This window comes from Rattus norvegicus, chromosome 5 (assembly GCF_036323735.1).
Source record: "Rattus norvegicus strain BN/NHsdMcwi chromosome 5, GRCr8, whole genome shotgun sequence".
Classification (NCBI taxonomy): Eukaryota; Metazoa; Chordata; class Mammalia; order Rodentia; family Muridae; genus Rattus; species Rattus norvegicus.
In genome coordinates, this window is record NC_086023.1 from 128,535,354 (window position 1) to 128,557,355 (window position 22,002).

Genomic DNA, 22,002 nt, shown 5'->3' on the forward strand with positions numbered 1-22,002 from the left:
TTCTCAGTGACTGTTCCAAATCAGACTTAACTTTAGAGATTCAAAGATCTTTTCCTCATTTTACTGGATTGTCACAACCACTGTATGAAGATGGTAAAAGCAAGTGCTTTGTCCATGTTATCATTGAAAATGAAAACTGAGGAGCAGAGCAGTGGAGTGAATTCCAGAGGTAGCAGTTACATGCTAGTTTGGCCCAAAATAGATCCTTTGAGGCCGGTTGTAGTTGTTTTGCAGAAAGCTTTCCTATTGTGTACAAGACACTGGGTTCAACCTGTAGCAATGCCCCTCCCCTCCAGCCCACATTCCCCCCCAAATTTTTTTAAAAGGAAAGTTTGCCAAATAAAAGTAGAGGAAAATAATTCTTTAGTGAAGAGCTAGTATGTGGCAGGCTGTCCATTTGTTATCCTGTACTACTGCCTGGAAAGACGCTGGCCAGGATGGTGTCCGTTTATCAATGCTTGTGGTCAGTCACGAGCCCTTCAGCTGCTGGGATGTATCTCAAGAAACACATCATAGGGCAGTGTCAACATTGTTTAAACATCAGAGTTTGCTTAAATTTAGATGATATTGTCATTCAGTTTATTTTGCCTCAGGTTACGATTAACAGATAAAATAAACACAAGGTGTGTGCGGATGTATGCTGGTGGGACATACACTTTCATAATTATAGAAATATGCGTTAACTATGTAACTGGAAGTACAATGTTTGATACACCAACTTCCCCGGAACCGGTAGTATAAAGGTAGTGCTAAGATCAGGACACCTGTAGTACGAATTTTCAGCACCATCATTAATTAGTAGGCCATGAAGTTGGTCATCAAGTAAAATGTTGCTATAAAGTATATGGCATATTAAAATTCAGACTTGAGATGTAGGTGGCATATTTTTTTAACTTCCTTTTACCCTGTTATTTTTTGTCTGTCATCCTCTAATTAGATTTGCCCACTGAAAGTATAAGTGTTTGCAAAAACTAGTAGTAGTTAAAAATTATTTAGGATTAGTGCATTATCTTTGTTGTGCTTAAATAGGAGACTGTCTGTGATCCTGTAAGATATTTGCAGTATTCCTGAGATACAGGTAGTTGAGAGTATCCCCGCCATATTTACAGCCCCAAGTTAAGGACAGGTATATTTACTATTGGTTTTTCACATTACAGAATGTGTCGTAGAGATTCTTAAAAACTAGTGGAGTCAGCTTTCTTGTTAATATATACCTGATCCCACTCTGCTTTTGTGTTAAAAAACAATTTGGAGCATCATGAATTCCCAGCATTGGAGGTAGAGTGAGAAGATCAAGAAATTAAAGGTCTGGCATGAAGGTACAGACCTTTAATCCTTGTGCTTGGGAGGCAGAGGCAGGCAGATCTTGAGTTTAAGGCCAGCCTAGTAATTCAGAACAAGCTCCAAGCTAGCTAGGTTTCAAACAGCCACCAAGAAATTGAAGGTCATTCTCAACTACATAGAATTTGAGGCTAGCCTGAGTTACAGAAGACTGTCTCCCCCCCTCCCCCCCAAAAAAATCCACACACATCTATTTATTTCAGCGTTCAAATATTTCACCTGAGGATTAAGAGTATGATATTCTTGTCATTGTTCTTTCTGCTTCTGTGTATAATTGAGGTTTTCACTGAAATAAAATCCAAAGAAACCTTTTCAAAAAATGTAACAAGCATGATGCTAGGAGCTCTAAGCCCTCCCTTTCCTAATGACAGTATATTATTATTTACATCAATGATAGTGTTCGATTCACTAATTTTGGATAATCTGCCTCTCCTTCAGCGTTGTAAAACTCAGTAACTAAGCTGAGGAACAGAAAATCTATTTGTGGGCTGGAGAGGTGGCTCAGCATAAGAACACTGACTGCTTTTCTAGAGGTCCTGAGTTCAATTCCTGGCCAACCACATGGTGGCTCACAACCATCTGTAATGGGATCCGATGCCCTTTTCTGTGTGTCTTAAGTCAGCTACAGTGTACTCACATACATAAAATAAATAAATCTTAAAAAAAAGAAAATCTGTTTGTAATTTACAGTATAGCTCAGTTTTGTTTGAAAAAAGTTAATAGTCCAAAAATGATCAGTCTTAGGGAACACATACACACTCTGAATAACATGATTATTTTTGTTAGACAATTGTGTCCCTTGATATGGAGGTGGTTTTACCTTTGCCCATTACAGTTATTGAAAAGCATACTAACATGCTGTAAATGGTGGCACATACCTTTAATCTCTGCACTCAGGGGAGAGATAGATCTCCTTCACAGTAAGCCTGGTCTACATACCTAGGTGAAGCCTATATAGTTAAGCCTATCTCAGAACACCAAAACATAAACATTTAATCAAAATATATTGTTTATTCAGTCTCCACATATTTTTGCTTATCTGTAAGTTTTCTCCTATAAGTAAAATATATACATAGTGATAGCAAAATAATGTATCTACAGATTTTATTCTGCTTGGGTGAATGGAGTTGAGAAAAAGGATGGAAGTTTTTAAACATTTGAATCGTGTCTGTAATGTTGGGAGTGTATATGCATGTGTACAGGTGCCCTGAGTGAAGCTGTAGTTACAGGTGAGTGTCAGCCACTTGAAGTAGGTGTAAGGAACTGAGGGCAAAACCTGTGCAAGAGCAGCATTTACTTCACACTGAGCTTTCTCCAGGCCCAAAGGATAAAAGTGCTAAAGCTTCTGCCTAATCACCTTTCATTGAAATGGTTGCTGGTTAAAACTATAAACTTCCAACTCACTTTCCTTTGTAAATGATAATGGATGTGTTCATTGAAGGAAAGGGTCTTAAGGTAAGGCTTGCAAGATGGGTAAGTAGCTACATTGCTTGCCTTCCTTGTTGATGGATGTCACTTTTTTTGTCACTATATATTACTTGTGTGTACACACAAAGTAAATAGAATATAAAACACTAAAGTCTATCAATTAAGAATCCTATTATTATCTGGTGAACTTCATTTATTCCATCCAGTTATCTTAAGTGTATGTGTACAAGATTTTATAAAAATGTGCGTATATGTTATTTTAACAAATACAGCAAGTTAGGGAGGGAATTGATGCCTGTGTACTAGGTTACTGATGCACTTAAATATTGGAAACTAATTTCACTGGACTTAAAAGAAAACTAGGAAATTAAAGGTGACAACTGTTTTCCAGGCAGAAATCCTAACTTCAACATTGCTCACAAAACTAAGAGCAATTATGTAAACCACTGAAAAACTTCATTTTTCTAGCTTCATGTTTCTCTTAGACATCAGTATGCTCAATATAAAAACGAAATGAAAACTATTCCCTCTTTTCGCTTTTATTATTGTGTATGTGTATGCATGATGCATGTGCATGCACATGAAGGTCCTAGGAGTGGAGTGGCTTCTCATTCTCCCATCGTTGTACTGCGGCATCAAATTCAGGTCATTTGGCTTGGTGTCATTTTCTGATTTTTGTTTAAACTACTGTAGAGTAACAAAAGGTTAATGAGGTTTAACATTGGGTTGTTCTATTACAACCTACTAACCAAAGCCTGGCATTTCTTTTCCCTGTAAAAACAATTTCTTAGTGTTAAGGTTATATGAGTTTTAAGGAACAGGATTTCAAATTGTGGAAAGTGAAATCCATCAAGTGGATTACAATGAAATTATTGGGTCTGGAACAATAACTCAGTGGTTAAAAGCATTCGCTGTTCAATCATGGAGTAGTGATTGGACCCCAGAATCCATGTCAGATGACTCACAAACACCTGTAACTTAGGCATCCAACACCTTTTTCTGGCCCTTGCCAGTATATAAACACACTCAGAGACATGTGCATACACACAAATCTTCTTTAAAAATCTCAATAACCAAACTAATATTACTGCATTTTATATCTTTTTTTTTTAAACCTTTTCAAGACAGGGATTCTCTGTGTACCCCTGGTTGTCCTTCTGCACTCTGTAGACCAGGCTGCCTCAAAGATATCTGCCTGCCCTTGCCTCTTCAGTGCTGGGATTAGAGGCGTGTGCTACCACTGCCCACCCTGCTTAATTTTTTCTTAAAGCCTGTTTCAGCACAAAGAGTATATACAAGTGTACAGTCGGGATGTAAAACATGCCTCTAAGATTGTGATAACCGGGTTGGGGATTTAGCTCAGTGGTAGAGCGCTTGCCTGGCAAGCGCAAGGCCCTGGGTTCGGTCCCCAGCTCCGAAAAAAAAAAAAAGATTGTGATAACCAAGGTATTTTAAAGCTACTATGCAAAGGCCTCATGCAAAAAAAAAAAAAAAAAAAGGCAGAAATCTGTGGTTTGCCAAAATGGTTTTTGTTTTTTTGTTTGTTTTTTAAAATATTCATTTTGTGTATGTGAGTACACTGTCATCACTATTTTCAGATACACCAGAAGAGGGCATCAGATCTCATTACACGTTGTCGTGAGCCACCATGTGGTTGCTAGGATTTGAACTCAGGACCTCTGGAAGAGCAGTTGGTGCTCTTAACCACTGAGCCATCTCTCCAGTCCCAAAATGGTCTTTGTATTAAATGACAGGGTATTATGTTTCCTGCTGCTCATATTAGATCCAGATTCTACTACATTGAATGTATGCTCTAAAATTGGGGAGGGTTTCTCTTAAAATATTGTAGGGGGCTTTTTATTATAGTTACTTAAATCTACCTTAATAGTAAACAAAGTTAATGGTACTTGGTTGACCTATGGCATGGGTCATGAAGAGGTATCTTTTCACCTAAGTCACCTCAGTAAGAAATAAGCCTCTAGGAATTTCAACTAGATCTGAGTGAGGATTATTGTATTTAATTTTAAAAGTCACAAGATGCAATTCTATTAATAAGTCATAATAGGTCTTATAGACAACTTTATTAATTTATGTATCAAGATTTGAGGAATCATTAAAGAATATGAAAGCACAAACTATTAGAAATTGCTTTACTGGGGTTGGGGGTTTAGCTCAGTGGTAGAGCGCTTGCCTAGCAAGTGCAAGGCCCTGGGTTTGGTCCTCAGCTCCGAAAAAAAGAAAAAAGAAAATAAAATACCTTTAATAAAACATTCAAACCTGGCCCTGAAGTTATTAAAAAAAACAAAAAACAAAGAAATTGCATTACTATTGCTACAAAAGTACCCCAGTCAACAAGAAACCTTAGAAATATTTATCCTATAACCAGATATGATTCCCTGAGCTGGATCCTATAAGGCTGCTGATGTTTACAGTTCCTCCTACAATTAGAGTTGCAAGAAGTCAATCATTTCTCCCACCTTAAAGGAGAAAAGGTAAGTATAGGCAAAAGGAGCTGTTCTAGTTAGGATCTTAATCCTCTCAAGCATCTGTGCCTATGGACTTGTCTTTGACCTACTGATTCTCTTACCTTTGTGAATTGCTGATTGCAGTATTTACTAGATGACCTGTATTAGTTGTCCCAAGTGTTGGTAGTGCCTGTGACACTGCTGCTGCTCTTATATCATACTCTCTTGGAATCTGAATCTTCCATGATTGTCAGTTCTAGCCTAGATTACAATGGTGAACTCCACTAGTTCCTATTTTCACCCATATAAAAAGAAATACAACTGTTTTCATTCCTACCACAACTTTCTCACTCCCATACCCCCTAAAAGCAATCTCTTCTGTTATCTAGCCACTTAGGTCAAAACCAGAAACAGTGCTCAGCCTGTGCTGAGATTATGGTGTGAGCCATGATACCTGGCTTGTACAGAGGATGGTAAATGCAATCATGTTGAATTGTTTAATGGACCTGAATTTAAAAATCCAGAAAAAGCTTTGTTTGAGGATACTCTGTTCTTGCAAAACTACTAACTAGTTATTTTCCATGTTTATTGCCACTGCTGCTGTCTGTGCGTATTGAGAAGTTAGGAATTAATGTGCTTTATTAGCTGGGTGTTTACACAGCAGCAGCCTAAACCAGAGGATTCGCAAAGCAGCTAATCATATAGAATAAACAAAACAACAAAAAACAGAGAAAAATGAAAACTGTGTGAGGTTTAATTACAAATAAAAGGATCACATCTTTTTATTCTCAGGAAACCTCTCCAATTCCCAGGTCTTCTTGATCCTGTTAAGTATGTATAGCCATAGTTGGTTAGGCCAAAACCTGACCTTGATTTGATCAAAAACACTCTTCAAAGCTGCTGATTATAATCCAAAGAGATACAAAACTTAGCACCTCTGTAATATTAAAACAAAAACAAAGCCCAACAAAACAAGTTGATTTTGAAAAACCCCAAATACTCATAGCTGCCTGAAGAGGAGATCCTGATCATTCCACTTAAACAGACACTGTCACACCCACAGGTCATCAGGGCTGAGATCAAGATGAATCCATTACTCATTTCCTCTCCGGCTCTTCTTGTGGCTCTTTTTAGACCTGAAATGGAATAGATAAAAGTCATTCAAATCACATGAACATAGCATGCCAATACCGATGAGTATAGATGGCAGGATTCGTGCATGCGTGTGTGCATGTGTGTGGTTGTGTTGTTGACAGTCTCCCTGCTTTTTCCTCCCCAGTGCTGGGGTTACAGGTGTATCATCATACCCTGTGCAGTTTTATGTGTATTTGTGTTTCACATGACGCTGAATGTGCACATATACTTTAGTGCATATGCAGGCTAGAGGCTGTGATACTCATGTCTTCATTTTACTTATTGAGGCAGTTGTCCAGTTGACACAACCCAATCACCTGGGAAAAAGGAATCTACAGTAGACTTGCCTTGGCAATGTCTGTGAGAGAGTGTCTTGATTGAGATGGAAGGGCCCAGTCCACTGAGGACAGCATCAGCCCAAGGTAGTTGGGTCTAGGCTTTGTAAGAAAGCTAGCCAGAAAGCAAGACAGTAAGCAGCTTTACCCTCCAGGAATCCTGCTTGAGTGCCTACCTTGACTTTCCTCAATCAAGGACTGTTACCTGGAAGTACAATCTGAAAGAAATCTGTTGCTTTGGGTCATGCCATTTATCCCAGCAACAGAAAACTAGATCTTAAGATGAAGCCAGTCTAGATTACCAGCCCCGCTTGAGGATCCTGTTTTTGCGTTCAATGTTGGAATTCAAGTATAAACCATCTCCTGGCTTTTAAAAAGTGGTTTCTAAGGATTTGGACTGCTTTGCATAGCAAGTACTTTATCCTTGAAGCCACTGAGATCCTATCCAGTTTTTTTGGCTTTGTTTTCCAGGTACTGAACTGTTAAGTTTTAAAAGTTGGTTCTTGGGCTAATGGTAAAGAGAAAGCACTATTAAAGGGGACCCAAGTACATGGGTCCATATTTGGTGGCTCACAATAACTGCAGTTCCTAGGGTCATACCTTTGACCTCCACTGGCATCTGCATTCGTTTCAGATAAACACATATATACAATTAAAAATAAATCTTAAGCTGGGTGTGATGGCACATGCCCTTAATCCCAGCAGAGGCAGACACATCTCTGTGTTCAAGGTCAGACTGATTTACACTGGTCTATGAAGTAAGATTGTTGTAAGACCCTGAAGTGGCCTTACCTCAGGAGCGCAACCCACAGATCACAAATTGACAAAGCGACCGCTGCAATAGCAAGAGGTTTAATGATCCACGTACATGGGCTTACTCATCCACACAGGGAGAGGCAACCCCGAACTCAAAAAGCACATAACTTTTATTCTTTACAGAGGACAGACTTCAGCAATAGGGTTAGCTGGCCTATTCTCATTGGTGGTACACAGGACAAAGGATCTGGACAGGTATTGGCTGGCCTGCTCAATGGGCTGTTCTTGGCCCAATTAGTCACTTTCCTCATCTAGCACTGTACCTGGCCTTGGAAAATCTCTAGAAAAGGGCTAAGTTGGCAAGTCCGTTAGAAGTGGGGGAGGAACTGGGTAGTTGGGCAGGATCAAGATGACATCTTGTGGTTGTTCTTGGGATTCACCACAGGGAGGGGGAAGGGATCCTTACGAGAACAGTTCTTTTTGTTTTGTCTTAACTTTAGCTTGGTCAGAATAGCCTGGTCTTCTGACTCAATATCTTGATCACCAAAACTTTGTCATAACATTAGGCAACCTGACGTCAGACGTATTTCTCAAAACCTTGTTGTTACAATTTTGTTTCTCATAACTATGAAACTATGAAACCTTATTTCTTCAAGATCCAGGACAGCCAGGGCTGTTAAACGCAGAAACCCTGGTGGGGGATGGAGGAAGATGGGGAGGTGTGTGTATGTGTGTGTGTGTGGGGGGGGGGGCTGGGGGAGGGAGGGAATTAGAAAAAAAAAATTAATTCTTAAAGCCCAGAACCATTGAGACTATAGCTCCCCTGTTGTCCAAAGGTTTAATTTTATAAAGGAAAGCAAGGTAAGGTACAAAAGAAACACACACACACACACACACACACTCTCTCTCTCTCTCTCTTGAATTCTTGTCCTCATTCTTTCATGACAAGTACGTTATTTACCTAATTAATCACCACCTCAGCCAAGTACTAAATTCTTAAGATAGAGGTTTAACTCATACCTTTCAGGAGACTTTGAGTGGCTTCTATGTCTGTGACTACGGTGGTGACCTAGGGAAGGAAAGGTCATTTGATGAGCATTTCTTTTCTCCCAATTTAGGTCATAACTCTCCCTTTCCCCAGCTCCTCTTACCTTTCTGGCCTATTCTGAGGATACACTTACTATCACATCTCTAAACTGGTTGTTAGTTGTGGCAGGGAATGCAGTAATGAAATCAAATATACAGAGCATTATGGCTAACTCTACAAAACATTAATTATACTTTGAGCTCTATTATACTGGTCCTTGTGCAATTTGGATAAAAAGTGAAATCCCATTTCCATATAATGAAGCTCAGAAGCGTCTAATGTGAACTTGAATTCCATGTCCCTTTCCTTTTCTGCTTCATATTTCATATCTCAGGAGTCTTAATGCTCCTTTTAGATTTAGTTACTAAGACAAGCAATAAAAGGCCCAGATACTACACCTGGGGATTTAGAGCGGGATCTGTGTCGTCTGTCTCTGGACCTGCTTCGATGGCGTCGTGGACTCTTGCTCCTATGCCTTTCTCGTCGAGGAGAAGGACTATGGAAAAAGGATGGTTAGCTCAGCACTTGTTTTATAATAAACACCACCACTTCCCCTTTCAAAACCGTCTTTTCAGAAATGACTAAGGACCTACCTTCTTCTTTTAGGAGATCTACTCCGCCTGTGGCAAGAGGAGGAACAGGTTAGTGTACTGGATATTGTACATCGAAAAAAATTAAACCACCCCCTCCTTTTTTAAGAGGAAGAAATACTGGGGACTGAACACAGTGGTTTCTGATTCTTACTTGTTCTGTGTCTTTTAAATGTAGGATACTCCTAATACTGACATGCAAATTACTTTGAGCAGTGAGATAATAGCAAATGTGCCATAGATACTAGAAAAACATTTGCATGAAAGGATGACCCATTGGCTCTTGAATTCTGTCAACTCCTTCAGAACTTAGCCAATTTAACCTGATGGAGGATAGGAGATATAGGGGAGCTGCTCCAGCCATCCTCATTACAGCTGCTCTACACTATCTGGAATACATAATCAGAAAACAGGTGATTGTAATTGAACTATATAGCCAAGTCCAGCTTAATACACCGATGACAAAGTAAGTAAAGAATTATTTTTAATGTATATGGGTGTGAGGGTATGGGATCCCATGGAACTGGAGTTACAGTTGTGAGCTGTCATCTGGGTGCAGGTCTTAGCCATCTGCCCCAGGAATTCTTTTTTTTTTTTTTTTTGGTCTGCCAATGAGGCTTTAAGGGTGATGGTTCAGTAGTAATAGGGAAACACAAACTCTGGCAAAAAGTGTCCCAGCCTACCTTCTGGGAGAACGGCTCCGGCTCCTCCTGTAGCGCAGTGCAGGTGAGCGTCTTGGCTTGTCCAAGTCTCGGTAGCTTCTTCGTCGGTGGTCAGGTGATGGTACTCTTTCCAACTTGAAAAGAGAGGGACAAATACTGGCTTTTATTAAAGGTAGCCATGAATAACATGGTAGAGTCTCCTTAGAATTCTGTCAGTGTACATTTTCAAGTAACTTTACAACAGTGATTTGACTACATAGGTAGGTAGTTCTAGTGACAAAGGAAGAATTAGCAATACACAGTTCTCAGTGACCTTTTTATTGATAATAGAATCACCTGCCTATGACTGGTTACAGTAAGAAATAACAATGCTGATTTTCTAAGGAATGTGAAATAGATTCAAGTTCAGTACTGTTAAATGCAAAGCCATAGTGATTTTAATCTTTAAAATAATTTACCCTAGCTCTACCAAGAGTATGTAGCAGCAGGAGCTGACATGGTGGTGTATGCATATAATCCCAGCACTGGGGATGCTGAAGCAGGTGGATCTTAGGGAATTTGAGACCATTCTGGTCTATGTAGTTCAAAGAGAGCCAGAAGTATATACCCCATCTTGAAAAACAAAACAACAAAAAGAGAAGCCAAGTGAAACAATACCTAGAGTGCTATCTACAAACAACATTCACAACTTGGAATTGTGCTAAAATTCCATTGTCAAAATGTAAGTGGAAGAAGAGAATGAAGATTTTTTAAAAAAAGTAGTATCACAAGGGATGGTAACAGATAATTCCATGTTGAGGAAAAATAATTAGACTACTGTTATCACTATAAGACACAATTTGAGGTTGATTTTTTAGTTTTAGAGACAAGGTCTTACTGTGCAAGTCTGGCTCGTCTCAAACTCATAGACTACCTGTTTCTGCCTCTCTTAGAGGGTTCAAAATTAAATGCGTGTGTCACCAAGCATCCCTTGTATGTCCTCTGCCTCTTGCCCGGTGTTTCTTAGAGTAGACTTGCAAATGTTTTAGAGCTACGTTACTGTAAGCACATAACCCATGTCTCCCATCATTTTAATGGCTGCTTAAGATTCACGTCAACAACCGACCTGTTCCTTAGATGCTGACAGCTGAGGAGGTGGGTGATTTTCAACTTTTCAGCACTACAGTTATTAATTCTGACAAAACATGACTATGCAGCAGGTAACTTCTGTCCTTAAGAGTATGTTCAAGCATGACAAGTGTTTTGTCCAAGTTTTTTGATAGCTACCATTCCTTTACCAATTATGTAGAAATATACTAAGACGTTCGTGAACACACAACAGTCTTCAGAGAAAAGTACTGTAGTCCTTGCTTTACAGAAGACAAGTAACCTAACATAGCAGTAGGTACTGGGTGCATCTCAGGGATAGAATAGGTGAGACTGGATGCAATTCCTAACACAAAGGAAGAAAAATCAGGACTATTAAGACCATACCATTACTATGACAGAGAAGAGGTTTTCAAATCAAGGCATATTTGACACTGAAACTCATAATTTCAGTGAGAATATAGCATTCTTATTTTTTAGGTCCAGTCATAAAATTCTAGTATTCCTGATCAGAACTGAAATGTCTATCTAGCCTTATCCATACAATAGGGCTCTCCTTGTCCAAAAGGCCCCCAAAATAATTAATCCACAAACAATGTAAAAAGGTTATCATTAACTTTAAAACTAAAGCTTAAAAAAATAAGGTTTATTTTCTTCCTTCCCAGCCCTGAAAGCTTTCATATTGTCTTACCTTCTCATCTTCCTCCTCTTCTTCCTCACTAGACTCCACGTCATCCATGTCCTCTTCTAGAGCGCTGACTCGAGGCTCCAGCTGCTCAGCTTCCTCCAGCACATACCGTTTCTACAGAGAACACAGTCAAAGTAAAAAGTCACTGCCATTTCTTCCATATGACTAGGCTATTAAAGGACCTTAGTTCAGCTCCTAATACCCACATGGTGGCTCACTAGTTTTAAAGGACCCAACCCCTCTTCTGGCATTCTCTGGTGGGAGGTGGGAACTGACTGTTCTCTGGCCCCTCCGGCCCCTCCATGCCCGAACACTGGGCATTTTGTTGTTGTCTGGAGAGTTTTTCAGGGGAGCTTATTGTTTGTGTCTGAGATGGTCTCACAATGAAGGCTTGGTTGTCCTAAAATGAGAGCAGGTCCCAAGTGTTGGGACTCAAGACCTGTACCACAATGCCTGGCACAATAGACTTTTATCAGTAAAGGTGTTTAGTTTTCAATATTTTACAATTTTGTCTCAGTGTGAGCACATGTGCCAGAATATCCATGTGACGTCTGAGACGATCTGGGGATCACTTCTCAACTTGCCCTTTGTTTGATGCAGGTCTTTTGTTCCCTGTTGGGGAGGCTAGCTTAGCTGACCTGTAGGCTTCTGGCAATTCCCCTTTCTCTGTGCTCCACTGGACAGTAGTGGCCTGCTCGCATTACTGCTATAAGCACCAGCTCTATGTGGATTCGGGGTCAGCCCTAAGGGTTCTCCTTTTTTGTTGCTTTATGGACACTTACCACTTTGGATGTGATGCAAGATGATAAACAAGAAGTTAGGGATTGAGTGTTTTCTTTCTCATTCCATGTGATCTTTTTCTGTTTCATAGCCTAGTTTACCAGTTTGAAAAAAACAATTCCCCAGCTATATTTGGGATAAGACATCCTAAAGTTCCTTTCCTCTGTTTAAAGCCAACCCATGAAACATTACCTGCTTCCATCTCAATCGCTATCCTCTATAAATCTTGGTATAAGGACTTATTAAGACAACTCCTAAAGTTTCAGTATCTCAGTAGTTATTTGTTTACGTGGGAGGTAAAAGGTGACCTCATACCTGTAGCCGAGGCAAAATGATATCACAGACTCGCTCACTGTGCAGTAGTTCATCAATGAACTCATCTACATGCATCAGTTCAAACTCTGGAAGAGAAAAATGATTAGATTAAGCAATCTGGAAATGTCTTAGTTACCCAAAGAGTAAAATAACCATGAAATTTTATATGAAGCTCTGAACATGCCTCACCTCTTTTTTTTTCTTCCTTCCTTCCTTTCAGACATAAGAACTGAAAGTAGGGCCTCCTGTCTTAGATACCATAATCATATCCACCTGCTCACCATGTTGCTTCTAGTTCGTGACATATTCATGTTCACCTGGCATATTACCAACTCTCAATATATATTTCAGTGAAGAAATAAATCAATAAAAGTTTAGAGTATAATACACATTAAGAATTCCTAAGGAGTATTTGAGGTTTCTGGATAGAGATGCTCAACTGATAGTTTATACAAGCATTCCAAAAAGTAAAATGCCCTGAAATCAGTAACACTCTGGTTCAAGGCCATTTTGAAGAGGGGGATATTCAACTTATACTAAATTGCTAATCTTCTATATCCCAAAGAAGAAAGGTGTCTCAACTTGAGGGTTTCTGATTAGATTATGAGAAATCCTTCCTCAGCATAGGTGTATCTCTCAAGGCAAAGCACTGACTTCACATGCACGATGCCCTCCCTAAGTTCCATTCTCCAATACTATTGCCTCCCAAGACAGAGACAGGCATTGTGGTGCACTCCTGTAATTCCCATATTTGAGAGGCAGAGGCCATAGAAGTTTGAGGTCATCCTTAGCTATAATGTTGAAGGTCCTGGGCCACATGCTCTAAAACAAGACAAAACAAAGCAAAGATGTAGCTATAAAAGATATTGACATCTCCTTAGATATGTTTAGTGTTTTTCCGTGGAGTCCCTACATGAGTAACATAGGTCCACTTAGTTTACAAAGTACAGCATAGCATGGTAACAATCCTAGAGAAGCAGCCTGCAGGGGAAAGAAGGTGAAGCTGTTGGATTTGGAAACTGACCTGGGTAGGCTAAAGCGGATTTTATAAAGAAACCATTTTGAAGCTCCTACATCCTATAGATCGAGCATATGTGGAAAATATATCTGACCTAAGTCAGTGTTTCACATGAAATGCATCATGAAAAGGAGGCAGCCATGTTCCCAAAGGGTTAAGGCCAACCAAGGTTAATGCTTCCAGTGAGGGTGACAGAAGATTTGGTGAACAGCAGTAATGCACATGTAAAGGAACATCTAGTGCATGTGGAAATAAGTAGATCGCTGAGGAGTAGCAGTCAAGAGACTTGGCACCATACCTCCATTTCTGTTCTGGCTCTTGATTTTTCGGTAGTCATTGTACAAAGGCTCCAAGTACTTGTAGCAATCAATTGCAGTTCCTGTCAGCCTCATATAAAGGGCCCCTAACATCCGGACATACCTAGCAGAGAGATGACAGTGAAACAACAGATCACCTCAAGACTTCCTCAGTTTTATAATTGGGTTTTCTCATGACAACAGTCAGTAAAGGTGTCTTATTTTTTTTCTTCTTGTTATCAGATTAAAAAGCTGTATTTCTGAAGGTAGCATTGAACAGATGATGGCTAAAATATGGAGACCTAATCAACTTCCTCATCTACCAATCACTAGCTGTGGGGGCTTGGTACACGTTGCTCAACTTTCAGATATATCATCTGTAAAACTTCACAGAATTAGCCTAAGATTCCAAAAAAATAAGACATAATATATATTTTACAACAATACCAGGATATTCATACATAGGCACAAATATAGGTTCTGGATAAAGGTCAATGTCATAGAGGTCAAAGTCCTGATTTCATAAATTACTAATTTTAGTAACAGACATTGAACTTCTTTTCTCAACCTGTAAGGTGGAGAAGCTGCTACCTAATGTATTGCCCAGTGCCATGAATAAATGCAAGAAAACTATAGTACTATGAACAGCAGGACACCTCATGTCCTTAACTAAGTAAGTTAACTGCTAACTGTCAGTTCTGGAGGGTATTATTCCTTCTCCTCCTTTATCTCATATATCCAGTCCTTACTCAAATCTCCTTTTGAAATCCAAGCTTCATCACATGAGAAGAACAGTACAGCAACGAATATGCATTCTAGCTGAGACCTAGCACTCAGGAGGCAGAAATAGAGGACTGCCATAAATATAAGGCCAGCCAGAACTACGCTGAGGCAGTATCTCAAAAATCAAAACAAAACAAAGAAAACCAAAGTGTACTCTGCAGCCAGTTTCTCCTCTCCAATCCCCAATGGGGATCAGACTTACACCCTTCCATTTGTTCTATCCCCAGGCTTTATCTCAGCCACAGATCTAACACGCACTAGTTTTCTGACCAAAAAATTCCTTAAAATCTCTGTGCCTCAGTTTCTGCCCATGTAAAATAGGCATAGTATTTTTAAAGCACTGGGATGAAAAGTATATGAATCACTATATCTAAGGCCCTTAAAACACATTTTGTTCGGCACAGGATCAGCTATTACACCTGCCTCCGCATTCCTAGAGAATGGATGATATGGAACAGCTGATTATGTTTACCATTCATTGACAAGCTTTAAAAAAAATTAGAGAAATTCTATGGGGTTACAGTCAATAGGTACCAAAGTCTAAATAAGATACCGATCTAACCTGTCAACTAACATCCTATGTTGTATGGCTCCCACATACAGTGTCTACCAACACATCACTTTGATGAGACTCTGTGTGTATGTATACATATGTAAAAATATTATGTGTGCATATTTAATTTGTGAAATACGTTTTGGGGAACAGGGAGTTAGGTCTACATAACTACAGTAGACAAAATACAAGTTCAAAGGCTGAAGGCTGTAGAAATGAGACACAGACAATCCTACTAACAAAGCCAACTTTGAACCACTAAAATTTTTGTGCTGGTTACCATTGTACTTACTTGAAATCTTCATTTTTTATGAACTCAACAATGATATCTTTTTCAGGTTGAATCTGAAGCATCTTCAAGGTTAAACATAGAAATGGAGTTGGCTTTATGTTTCCACCATACACACCACCCACAAACTTCAACTCCATGGCTTTGTCGACTACAAGTTCAGCTGAAAAAAAACAAAAACAAAGTGACATTCATCTTAGACATAATATTAAAGGCCTTAGGTTTCTTGGTTGGGAGATTAAATAGCTAAAGGTTTAGAGTTCCTAAATAATTGATAAGAACTTAATATTTAAGAGATCAAAAGCTTATCAATAATAGTAATAAAAATGAGTCTTAAAAAGAAAACAAAAAAACCCCCTGAGCATGGTAACGCTTGCTTCTAATCTCAGCACTCAGGAGGCAGAGGCAAGCAGATCTCTGAATTTGAGAAAGCCTAGTCTGCAGAGTGAGTTCCAGGACAGCCAGGGCTACATATGCCTGGAACCACACCACTACTGAGACAGATCCCTTACCCCTGCCTCAGTCAACTATTTAGTCCATCAAGGAAGAGTGGACTCACGAGTCCTCAATCTTTATACAACAAGTCATGAGGAAAGTCCAGATGCTGGTGGGGGGTAATGTACAACTTGGGAGCCAGAAGCAGGCACATCTCTGAGTTCTAGGCCATCCTGGTCTACAGAGTGAGTTCGAGGGCAGTCAGGACTACGCAGGGGAACCCTGTCTAAAACAAAAACAAAACACCCAAATAATCATTGTCCTGACTTACAGCTAAGGATAATGAGGACAAAAAAAGGTTAAGTGATTTACCTGCTCAAGAACCACAGCAAAAATCACACTAGGTGAATATGAACAAAGCTGGGAAATTCTCCAGATAGCTACTCTGGAGAATTGATAGGAGTCAGCGAGGTGGCTCATGCCTTTCATACTCTGTGTGTTCAAGGCCAGCCTCCTCTACATAGAGAGTTCCAGGCCATCTAAGGCTACACAGTGAGACACTGTCTCAAGGGGGGAAAACAAACAAACAAACAAACAAACAAACAAAAAAACCCCAAAAACCTAAAAGACTAGAGGAAGTAGGTCAAGAATGAAAATAATGACTCATTTAAGAAGAGCAAGAATTTGATTATAGGAATGGTGACGTTCCTTTAACATCTTCAGAAAGCTGTATTCAAGGAAATGTATCCGGTCGCTGAGATAAACAGTCTAGGACTCAACAGACTACAAAAAATAGTGGCTCAAAGAACCTAAGCAAATTCTTTAGCATCAAAAAAGGTCGGTTCAGCATTCCTTTAATCTCAGCCCTCAGGAGGCAGAGCAGGAGGATCTCTCGGAGTTCGATACCAGCGAATCCCAGGACAGCCAGGGATATTACAGAGAAACCCTGTCTCGGAAAACTAAAAAGAAAAAAACAAAGGAAAGATCGTGTCAGATTTGTCTGTGTCCTGTCTAGTATAAGTCTAGACACAGAACAGTGTTTATGAATGGTTGACATACGCCCAGAGGGTCTATCCTTCCTTACTCAATCAGAAGAAAACACCCGTAAGCCGAGAAGCGAGGTGCGCGCTGTCTCTCACCTGTAAGTCCAAAACACTCTTCTTTCCAGTACTTTGATTCATAAATTCGTGTCCGGATGATCTTCTCCACCAGATACTGAGGATTGGTGCCATGGATGCTGTGGGCATCCTTCACTGTACGGTTCGCCATTTTAGAACGCTTTCAACTATTTCCGTCGGCTTGCTTAATACGTCACATCCAGATTAAAAAAGAAGAAGAAAAAGACTAGCAGAGGCTAGGGAAACCTTAAGGAATTCCTTCGAACCGCGGAAAGCGACTAGCTTTGTACCGGAAGCTGTGGCTCAGAACTCTTTCCGGACACTACGCACAACCTTCCTCAGAGAGGGCTGAAGCAAATTGGCGGAAGTACGTCATGAGCCTTTGGAGGGCGTGGCAAGGTGTTAGAAACACCAATAAGAATCAGACTATGGGCGGGGTTTCGGTTAGTGGCGCGAAAAGTTTTTTCCTCTGACTTCCATTCCTAGTCAGCTGAGAGCACTGGGTGCGCGTTGCAGCTGTCGTCTCCTGGCGGAGCCCAAACTGCACGAGCGAGCGTTCCACAGCCCCCTCAGTGCCTGGACTGCAAGTAGTGGGAAGCGGAGGGTTACCGACAGCCCTAACAAGCTTCGGTGAGGTGAGTGCGGGTCGTCCTCAGACTCCACACACGTGCACCTAGGGCCTTAAGTGCCCTCACCTCTCGAAAGTGGGTAAACGTTCTCCTCGCCTTCTGGGAGCTCCTGAAACATTTCCTGCGCTGAAGGAGATCTCAGAGAAGCGGGTGGAGCCTGCCGTCGCGGGGAGCCTAAGGCTTTGACTTTCCACGTGCACGGCTTCTGAAAAGCACTCGCATCCTTTCCTTTAGAACGGCGGAGCTGATGTTGCGTTCAGCTTCACTAACTAGTGATTCCGCCCCGAGAGAAACTTTCTCTAGGTCAATTTTTGTGACTCTGGCTTCTCGTTCTCCTCAGGTCTCCTTTCCCAATAACTTGTCTTTTGGTGAGCCTTCAGTCCCTAGTCACAGGAGAGAACATCTATCTAATGGCTCGTTTTCTACTTTCTTGGGTCTAGCCTTCTCGTAACAATTGGAGGAATTGGGATTTCTGAGCGACTGCCTCTGCCTCTCAGGCGTTAGAATTAATGGCGCGCCACCACCACACCCGGCTTTTTCAGGATTAGATTGGGTAAGGTGCGGGAAGGGGTTCGAAACACTGTTTCTCTGTGTAGCCCTGTCTGTCCTGGAACACTCTGTAGACCAGGTTGGCCTAACACTCAAAGAGATCCGCCTGCCTCTGCCTGACCAGAATTATAAAATATTTTAGAAGCTGTATTAGACGGCAATATTTGAATGTTGGGAGGTTTCTGAATTCTGTGAAAGGGAGTGCAGTATTTTGCATTGAATTATGAATTAGATATCATCTAGTTATGTGCATAAGATATAAATAAGATGACCTTTGGGGCTGGAGAGATGGCTCAGTGGTAAAGAGCACTGACTGCTCTTCCAGAGGTCCTGAGTTCAAATCCCAGCAACTACATGGTGGCTCACAACCATCTGTAATGCTCATATAAAAATAAATAAATAAATCTTTAAAAAAAAGATCTTGACCTTTATATTTGAATGCAAGAAAGTAACTTTATGAGACTTAAGATCAAAACCTGTGCCCTTATAAGCCGGGTTCTGCCACTCTTCCTCAAGATTCCAAGAAAAAGGGACCAAATGAGGATCTTTGGAATGACTCAGCCAATATGGGCCCTTGACACTAAGCTGGAACCCACAGGGTAGGAGAGCCTGCTGCCTCAAATTGTCTTCTTCCTCCAAGCCAGTGCTGTGTCAACCCGGTCGCGCGCGCGCGCGCGCACACACACACACACACGTTTTGAGGCCAGATTAATAAGAAGCAGACACTAGGGAGGGGGGAAAGAGTGGTGGGGGGAGATCCAGTGATCTAGCCTTCCTTCCTTAGTTCGGGTGTGAGGGTAAAGTTTAAATAAAAGGCAGTCAACGTGCCTTAACTGAGCAGTCTGCCAAAGGTGTTCCAACCCTAAATACACAATTGCCTCAGCTCCCTCTCCTCAGGGGCGCCTCCAGAACTGTTGTTAATCCTTCCTGAAGACAAGTTGTTCCTCTGGCTTCAGCATTCTTCTGGATGAAATTCCTGGGACAATTCAAACTTCTTGGGTCCATTGTTTGAATAGTTGTTTCCAGTAGGATGGACATTGGTTTTATCATACTGATGTTCTCACCTTACTACTGATTATCTTAGGACAGCGCTTAGCACACAGGCCTCAAAAATATTGGTTAAATGAAAAAAGATACTATTGTTTTCATTGTATGGATTAGGAAATCAAGGTCTGCTGGACCTACCACTCTGATTGGGAAGCCTAACTTACTATAAGCTGCCAGAAGTAAATGCCTCTCCAGTTTCACAGTTAATACCTAGGTAAGGTAGTTTGTTAGCGTCTGACTCTTCAGAGTTAACTCTTACAAAGGTAACATCTACCTTTCATTAGCAAATACTTATCATTGAGCATCTTCTATGAATTCACATACATTGCTTTGGAATTATATTAAAGATTTAAGTGAGGTACATTGTCAAGAGTTGGGGCTTAACTTTTATTAGGTTCCTTTATGTTTTTGCCTTGGGTGTGGCTCCTGGACTCAGTGCTGTACTTATTTCAGATTTGTGGTATCTGTGATATCAAGACCTTCAGTGGGTATCTCTAGAAGTCAAACTCTTTTGGCCAAGCCAATACTCGATCTCCAGTCCATTCATCATTTTGCTGATAATCCATGAGCTGATGGAGTGGGGGAGAGGGGAAGAGCAGTTGGTTGAACTGTGTATGAGCACTTCAGCTTGCTTCTGTATGAGTGTCATTCCTCAGTGGAAAGTTGATAAATAATTAGAAGTTCTGAAAAGAAGTCCTAAGCATAGAAGGTAGCAGGCTTTTTGTACTGTAGGCATTTAAATGACACTTTACTGAGCTAGGTCTTTATTCTGTAAAATGATTATTATATTAATATAGATTCATAAAATTAGTATGGGTATAGTAATTCCTTAACCAACTAGTTTCCCAAATATTCACACTGAAAGACTAAGACTTATTAAAATTGCCTTGAGCCAAATACTGAGCAGTTACTCCTCATTCTGAACCTCCAAGCCAATCAGGCTTCCTCCCAGACAGCATCCTCATATCACTTGCATTTTTGGGGTACTTTTTTGTTCTCTTCTGTTGCTTCCTTGACCTCTCCTTGTTGGTTGCTCCTTTCTTCCTCCCTCCCTCTTCCCCCTCCCTCCCTTCCTTTCTTCTTCCTTCCTTCCTGTCTCTTTCTCTACTTCTCTTAGAATCCACTTTATCCTCTCTAAAGCTCTGTATTGGCTCATTGACTTTTATTAGCAATGTAATGAATGAATGAATGAATGAATGAATGAATGAATGAAGAACAATGTTTGTACAAACTTGAGACCGGAGCTTCTAAGAATAAACATAACAAAACTGTCTAGATGGAAACCAGATAATTCGAGAGAGAAATCAGCATTTGAAATAATATGAATAAGACAGATTTTACACTGTGTATGAAAACATATTACCAATACTATCCCCAATGTAAGTGAATGACACGCTTGATAAAATTCATCACCAGTCCCTCAAATGGTGCTTTTGTACATTTATGCCACTATTCCCAGTAACCCCTAATTGGAGTCCACATTATCAATGTCTGCTGATTAATCAATTCAGCTCATAAATTTTTACAAAGATCTTTTCTCCCTGAATCACAAGACCTGACTCTAACATCCAGTCGTTCCTTTAGGCTCTTCACATCATTAGTTAGTTGTTCTTTACTACATTATATGCTACCCTCGCTGAAGATATGTCACTTGGACATTTGTTCACAGTTGTGTTTTGTTTGTAGTAAGTATCTCTCTCCTCCCCTCCCCTCCCCTTCCCTTCTGTCTGTGTGTGTGTGTGTGTCTCTCTCTCTCGCTCTCTGCTTGGTTTTTCAAGACAAGGTTTCTCTGTGTAGCCCTGGCTATCCTGGAACACTGTAGACTTCAAATTGGCCTCAAATTCACAGAAATCTACCTGCCTCTTCCCAAGTGCTGAGATTAAAGGCATACACTACCACCTGCCTTGTAGTAAGACCTTGTAGGCATTTATAATTTATTTTCTTACATATTGAGCCTCTACATTAAATATACTAAATCACTTGTGTTTGATTTCCAACAAGATTGACTTTTTCAGTGTTACTGAGCTAGGCATGGTGGCACATGCCTTTAATCCCAAACACTCAGGAGGTAGAAGTGGGATGATCTCTTAAAGAGTTAGAGACCAGCCTGGTCTACATAGTGAGTTCTAGGATCACCAGGGCTGTGTAAAGAGACACTGTTTTGGTAAACAAACAAAAAGGTAAATAAATAAATAAATAAATGTTATTAGTTTAAATGTGTGGGAGTGGGGCAGAGGTATTAAGAAAAAATGCTGAACTCAGTTAAGTCAGGGATTGACTATATCTTACAACCCATCAGAACCATGCCGTCCTATGTCACAAGGCAGAAGACCAGACAAACTTTCTCATGGGTTGGCAGGCCATTGCCGAATCGAAAACAGTTCTACCAAATGTACAAGTAAGTAATGAAGCTCTTTGGTTGGACTGCAAAGTGTAGCTTCTCAGGCTAAACTGTAAATAGTTTGTATTTAGACTGTTCTATTCACTGTGGATTGAGGTTTGAGGGACAATAGATAGGAATTTTAGGACATTTTTGTGTGATGTAAAAAGATATGTTGTGACTTGTTAGTAAAATTTTATATATACCATAATGTCATCTACTTAGGGTGAATTTGAAA

General features: G+C 40.3%; 2 protein-coding genes across 5 annotated transcripts in view; one reads left to right on the forward strand and one right to left on the reverse strand.

The window, feature by feature from the left end:
* Positions 1–5,812: 5,812 nt before the first annotated feature.
* Positions 5,813–17,512, reverse strand: Prpf38a (pre-mRNA processing factor 38A). Its single transcript, NM_001106672.1, has 10 exons — positions 17,181–17,512; positions 15,610–15,769; positions 13,984–14,105; positions 12,668–12,753; positions 11,576–11,686; positions 9,820–9,932; positions 9,140–9,166; positions 8,945–9,042; positions 8,480–8,528; positions 5,813–6,370 (listed from the first exon to the last, which is right to left on the reverse strand). Exons 1-10 carry the CDS (start codon positions 17,308–17,310, stop codon positions 6,328–6,330), a joined length of 939 nt encoding a protein of 312 aa, NP_001100142.1. The 5' UTR covers positions 17,311–17,512; the 3' UTR covers positions 5,813–6,327.
* Positions 17,513–17,621: 109 nt separating this feature from the next.
* Orc1 (origin recognition complex, subunit 1) overlaps positions 17,622–22,002 on the forward strand; it is a 28,969-nt gene continuing 24,588 nt past the window's right edge. Inside the window, exons 1-2 of one of the 4 annotated variants that reach the window (XM_006238515.5) lie at positions 17,622–17,794; positions 21,684–21,782. In XM_006238515.5, coding sequence (XP_006238577.1) covers positions 21,688–21,782 — 95 coding nt within the window. In that variant the 5' untranslated portion in view covers positions 17,622–17,794; positions 21,684–21,687. 4 annotated transcript variants of the gene reach the window in all.